Raw genomic sequence first — 5,990 nt, 5'->3', positions numbered from 1 at the left:
TCCAATCTCCCCTCCTGGCACAGACAAGTCATCCAATCAGTGTTAGTTGCAGGCATGAATGAATGAAAATGAATGATAATACCTAACACACAGTGCTAATTCTGTGCCTGACATTGTTCCAGGCACATTACGTATATAAATTACATACATAAACAACGCAACAACCCCAAGGTTGCTACATCCTCATTTTACCAATACAGCACTGAAAATCCTTGAGCAGTTTAAGTAACTTGGCCCAAATAGTAAGTGGTTGAGCTGGGGTTTGAACTAGGCAGTCCGATTTCCAATAAATAAACTAAGAACTGGAAGAAGAAAATCAGAGCTCAGTCATCCAGGTGGGATTTGGTCAGTGCTCTTTACTACATCTAAGGATCTTTTCAGCCTCTGGCGTTTCTCCCCCAGGGAGCCCATTTTATTAGGCTACGAAATAGAAGGCCAGGGAGACCACAGATAACTCCGGGAATCAATGGAGGGAGCCGTGGTATTTATTTGGGGTTTCGGGAGCAGTGACAGAGCCAGGATAGGCTGGCACCCGCGTTGCCAGTCCTTCTCTCTAAACTACAACTCCCAGGAGGCACCGGGAGCCCCCCCCACAGCCCACGTGACGTCACAGCGGCGCTGGGCGAGGGCTGCTCGGCTGGCCCGGCCCGTCGAGTGCTAGGCGGTTCCGCTCGGACTTCAGCGCTGGCTCTGGCCCCACGGTAAGTGGAGCAACAGGCGTAGACCCTGGACTTGGAGGCTTCACAGTGCGCGCCCGCAACCTCCGCCATTGTGTTGCACCGCGGGAGTGCGCGGGCCGCGGGGCTGGCACCTACCATATGGGGGGATCCGGGCCGAACCAAGTGACCTGCGGAGAGCCCAGCGGGGACTCCGGTGCGCAGCTTCGATGCAGCCGGCCCTCGGGCGCACTACGCTCTGTGGAGCACGCACGCGAACCAGGCGGGTGTAGGGAGGTGAGAGGTGGTGGGTATGCCTGGTCTGGAGATCCTGGATAAGGGTCACCCCGCCCCCTGAACGAGGGTGCCTGGGCGAGGTTTTGAGCTGGACGGGTCTGAGGATCTTCTTCGCTCTAGACCACCAAATAGAGCCTCAGATTGAAGAATAGAAGCTCCGGAAAGCAAGGTTGTCCAGGTTCGGCCTGTGTATGTGGGTGTTTGGGGAGGTGGTTGAATGGGTTAGGGTTAGGGAGATTGCCCAAGGTCTTAGGATATACCAGTGCCTACGTGGAGAGATGTTCGGGCGGTACGGACTCTATCCTTACAAATTCTCCTTTCCCCCCGTCCCGATAGATGGGAGCTGCTGCCTAGGCTGAGCTTGTCAGCATCTCCAACAGCCCTCGCCCCTGAAGTCAAGAGAAGAGCCCTTGCCTACCCATACCTCCCTAACCCCGTTTTGGGGTCGCCTCCGTCTCTCCAATCCAACAAAGGGGCAGGACGATGATACTGGCGTCGGTGCTGGGAAGTGGCTCCCGGGGCGGACCTCCACTTCGGCCCGTCCTTGGGCCTGCGCTCTTGCTCCGGGCCCTCTCCACATCAGCCACCGATACTCACCACGTGGAGATGGCAAGGGAGCGCTCCAAGACTGTTACCTCCTTTTACAATCAGTCCGCCATTGATGTGGCAGCAGAGAAGGTGGGCAGCTGGGGCAGCGAGGCCCGGGTCCGAAGCTGGAGTGGGTGTCCAGGGAAGGGGTGGAGCTAATATGGCAGGGCGAAGTATTGGAGATCCAGTGCTCAAGCCCCATCTGCCCCTCCAGCCCTCAGTCCGCCTCACTCCCACCATGATGCTCTATTCCGGTCGCTCTCAGGACGGCAGCCACCTTCTGGTAAGATTCCTGCCCACTATTTTTCTGTTGGTCCCTGGAGCTCTGGCCCAGCCACTCAGACCCCAGCCCTGCCTTCTTTTTTTCTTCTAGAAAAGTGCTCGGTACTTGCAGCAAGAGCTGCCAGTGAGGATTGCTCACCGCATCAAGGGCTTCCGTAGCCTTCCTTTCATCATTGGCTGCAACCCCACCATACTACACGTGGTAAGGTGGCCCTGCGGGGGGGCGGGGAATGGGTTTCCCTAGTAGAGGGGACCTTAGATCAGAGTGCCTACCACCCAATGGGCAAATGGGGCAATGGGCCCAGAGTGGTAGAGACTTGCCAGCCAAAGGGTTTCAGGATCGATCATAGAGGACTCTGACCCAAACCTTCAGAGACCAAGGCTGCGTATTCATGGGGGCTTGAAAGGCCCTGAGGGTGGTTTGAACCTAGTGAATTGGGGTGATAGTGCCCACAGCATCCTTGTGAATTCTGACACCTCTTCCTTGCAGCACGAGCTGTATATCCGTGCCTTCCAGAAGCTGACAGACTTCCCTCCGGTGAGGGCTGGGCCAGGACAGGGTGCGGGGTTGAGAGGTCAGGGCTGAATCATCCATGCTCATGACTCTGTGGCCTGCAGATCAAGGACCAGACGGATGAAGCCCAATACTGCCAGCTGGTGCGTCAGCTGCTGGATGACCACAAAGACGTGGTGACCCTCTTAGCTGAGGGCCTACGTGAAAGCCGGAAGCATATTGAGGTCAGCAGCAGCACAGTGGGGTCCTTTTGGGGGGCCTGGGAAGGGCATAGCATTTCTGAGGCACCACTGTTTATAGGATGAGAAGCTTGTCCGCTACTTCTTGGATAAGACACTGACTTCTAGGCTTGGGATCCGCATGTTGGCCACACATCATCTGGCACTGCATGAGGACAAGGTGGGGCGCTGGGACCTCAGACGCACCTGGGAATGTCAAACGAGGCAGAGGGGACTGAGCCAGGGGCCCATTGGGCTGGGGACCTGGGCAAGGGCCTGGGGAGGGGCTTGGGGCCACTTCAGAAGGCCAGAGATTGCAAGCATTTGGTGACTGAAGTGTGGGTGGAGGGCTGCCTAGTCCTGACCTTCTTTCTCCTGCCAGCCTGACTTTGTCGGCATCATCTGCACTCGCCTCTCACCAAAGAAGATTATTGAAAAGTGGGTGGACTTTGCCAGGTGAGGCTAGAACAGCTAAGGGGGGATGGGGGTGGATGTCTTTGGGCAGAGAAGGCTTGGCTCTGAGCCCTTGCCTGGGGTATGGTCTAGGACAGAGTTTCTCAACCATGGCACTATTAACATTTTGGGTTAGATAATTTTGTTTTGTGAGGGGTTACCCTGTGCTTGTTAGGATGTTTAGAAGGATCCCTGGCCTCTACTCACTTGATGACAATAGTACTCCCTAGTTGTGACGACAAAAATGTCTTAATTTCCCTGGGTGGGGGGCCAGGCATGAAGAAGGAAGTACCCCCAGTTGAGATGCACTGGTCTAGGTCTGAACCCTTGCTCCTACCCACAGACGCCTGTGTGAGCACAAGTACGGCAATGCCCCCCGCGTCCGCATCAATGGACATGTGGCTGCCCGATTCCCCTTCATCCCTATGCCGCTGGACTACATCCTGCCCGAGCTGCTCAAGAATGCCATGAGGTGGGCTTGCTGGATATGTTGAAAGAGGTGAGACAGGAACTGGAGTGAGGCTGGGATACCACCACCTACTACTGGTCTTTCTCCCCCATATAGAGCCACAATGGAAAGTCACCTAGACACTCCCTACAATGTCCCAGATGTGGTTGTTACTATTGCCAACAACGATATTGATCTCGTCATCAGGTTTGCCCTGAGTGGGAGTTGGGTTGGGGTGGACAAGGGGTTCCATTCTATGTGACTTGCTATATGACCTCAAGCCAGTACCAGCCCCACTCTGAGGCTTGGTCTCTGGTCAGACAAACTATTCTGTGGTCCTGAGATTACCATGAGCTGGATAAGATTGAATTTGGGGCCAGCTGCAGATTCCAGGGCCTTGTTCTTGATAGCACCTGAGGGGCCTAGAATGGGGAAAGAGGAGTAGCCAGTCTGTGATGCTGGGCTGAGAATAAATGTCAAATCCCATGAGAAGGTATAAGCAGTCAGTGGTCCAGGCAGAGATGAGGATAGAGAAATGCAGCTTACAAAAAACCAAGGTCTAAGGGTCTAGGTGGACCACATGCCACCTTTGGGTAGAAGGGACAGGATGACACTGTCTGCCTGGGAGGTAGTGAGCACCCCTATCAAGCTGAGCCAAGCTCGTATTATTGACATCCTGCCAGGATTTCAGACAGAGGCGGGGGAATCGCTCACAAAGACCTGGATCGAGTTATGGACTACCACTTCACCACAGCTGAGTCCAGCACCCAGGATCCCCGGATCAACCCACTCTTCGGCCACCTGGACCTGCACAGTGGTGGCCAGTCAGGACCCATGCATGGGTGAGACCCCACCTGGCCATTATGGAGGGGTGTGGGGCTCTAGTAGACTTAAGCCTCTGAAGCCCCTATCCTGTCCCCTACCCCCACCCCAGCTTTGGCTTCGGGCTGCCCACATCACGGGCCTACGCAGAGTACCTTGGTGGTTCCCTTCGGCTGCAGTCCCTGCAGGGCATTGGCACAGATGTCTATCTGCGGCTCCGTCACATCGATGGCCGGGAAGAAAGCTTCCGCATCTGACCCCACTGCCCCTTGGCCTGCTCACCTGCCAAGCCTGGGCCAAACACCCTGCCAGGACCTTCTGGGAAGACAGGGTGCCACTCTGCTCCACACGCTGCTGCATCTTGGGTCTTAGGACCCCAAACAGATGGACTTACATGGAGCCTGGTGCCAACCCTCCTCAATAGGGTCCACTGCTTCCCTGTCTCCAAGTCTTGGAGGAAGTGGGGACCCTTGAGGCCTCCAGCACCAGCTTCATCTTTCTCGTTCCTGGGGAACCCCATTTTGACCTGCTGTTTGTTATTAAAGTTCACATGTTGAATGCCCTCTTGGGCCCCATGTGGGGAGGGCAGGTGAGCTTTTCTTTCCGATCCCATTCAGGTTTCCTGGGCCCTTGGGTTCAACTAATTCACACCCAGTCTCTTAATTGTCCTGACAGCCTGGCAGACCAAGGGTAGAACTGGCCCCGTCTCTTGCATATTTGATTTGGTGGGAGTGGGGCTGACTCTGTCAGTATGTGCAAAGACCTTTCATTCATTTCATTTAACAAATGTTTCTGCTTCCCAGACAATGTTGATCCAGCTTCATTCCTCATTCTGACTCTCCTTCCTGGCAGTCACAGGTTCTGGAGGTGAAGGTCACCAGACTGGGCAACCTCCTAAGCCACCTGATTCCTGAGCCTGAGTAAGGTTAAAAATACTGCCCACCACCTGTGCCTATTGCTGCCAAGGAAAGGAACACTCCAGATTGTGCCCTGGCAGGTCCCGAGGATGGTGGAGCCCTGGTAGGGAGGGCAAAAGGGCTCCACAGAGCAGTGGGGCCTTCCTGCCCGTCTTGCCAGGGAAAGAGAAGAAAGTTCCAAGCGCCTGCTTGGTGAGACTGCTGATGGAGGTGGGGGACTGTGGGGGATAAGAAACTAGGGACTTGGCAGGCTAAAATCCTGCTGGCTGCAGTGCAGGTGGGTGAGGCTGGAGAGGTAAGCAGCAGCAGTCAGGATCTAGGGCCTTGATTGTACGGCCAAGGAGCAGGAGCTTTATCCTGGAGGCAACAGGGATCCATGCATGTGTTTTTAAGCTAGGAAAGGATGTATCAGGTTGGGTTCCCAAGAAGCAGACCCTGAGATTTGTATCCAAGTGGTTTGTTGAGGAATGTTCCTGGAAGGGAGTAGGGGAAGCAGGAAAGGGAAGGGCAGGAGGCCAGGCAAGGTTCTCAGACAAAAGTCCAGAAGCAGTAAGTTCTTCCACAGAGTTGGAGGCAAGAGAGCTAAGCTTCACAGACACTGGTTAATGTCTGTGTTGGGAGGTACTTGAAATAGTTTTCAGCTATCTCAGGCAAAACACCTCTTAGCCGGAGGGACAGTTCACCAAAGAACCTCTGGTGCTGTATTTTGAAAGCACATAGAATGTAATCTGGGCACACAGAAGCATGAAAAAGATTCCAGGAGATCTGGGTGCAACATTACACAGTTCTTGGAGC

General features: G+C 54.7%; 1 protein-coding gene across 5 annotated transcripts; it reads left to right on the top strand.

Moving 5' to 3' along the window:
* Positions 1-569: 569 nt before the first annotated feature.
* Positions 570-4,871, top strand: BCKDK (branched chain keto acid dehydrogenase kinase). Of its 5 annotated transcripts, none has more exons than XM_071221828.1 (13): positions 609-701; positions 1,074-1,131; positions 1,290-1,631; positions 1,756-1,824; positions 1,915-2,025; positions 2,314-2,361; positions 2,442-2,561; positions 2,638-2,736; positions 2,938-3,011; positions 3,352-3,480; positions 3,574-3,663; positions 4,140-4,298; positions 4,391-4,871. In XM_071221828.1, the coding sequence occupies exons 3-13, from the start codon at positions 1,437-1,439 to the stop codon at positions 4,533-4,535; spliced, it is 1,239 nt and encodes a 412-aa protein (XP_071077929.1). In that variant the 5' UTR covers positions 609-701; positions 1,074-1,131; positions 1,290-1,436; the 3' UTR covers positions 4,536-4,871. The 5 variants fall into 5 exon arrangements, with proteins under 5 accessions (XP_024416087.1, XP_071077929.1, XP_045051321.1 ...); XM_045195386.2 differs by lacking the exon at positions 609-701 and adding an exon at positions 710-953; XM_024560319.3 differs by lacking the exon at positions 1,074-1,131 and having other exon boundaries at positions 570-701.
* The last annotated feature ends 1,119 nt before the right edge of the window (positions 4,872-5,990 follow it).

Source organism: Desmodus rotundus, chromosome 1, assembly GCF_022682495.2.
Source record: "Desmodus rotundus isolate HL8 chromosome 1, HLdesRot8A.1, whole genome shotgun sequence".
NCBI lineage: Eukaryota > Metazoa > Chordata > Mammalia > Chiroptera > Phyllostomidae > Desmodus > Desmodus rotundus.
Note: the sequence above shows the minus strand (reverse complement) of the source record. Positions and strands in the feature narration are given on the sequence as shown.

Excerpts from the sequence above, each read along its gene's own strand:
- BCKDK (XM_024560319.3), top strand. The coding sequence starts at position 1,437 with ATGATACTGGCGTCGGTGCTGGGAAGTGGCTCCCGGGGCGGACCTCCA. Across the intron at positions 1,632-1,755 it reads TTGATGTGGCAGCAGAGAAG|CCCTCAGTCCGCCTCACTCC; the intron begins GTGGGCAGCTGG and ends CTGCCCCTCCAG. Across the intron at positions 3,012-3,351 it reads AAGTGGGTGGACTTTGCCAG|ACGCCTGTGTGAGCACAAGT; the intron begins GTGAGGCTAGAA and ends TCCTACCCACAG.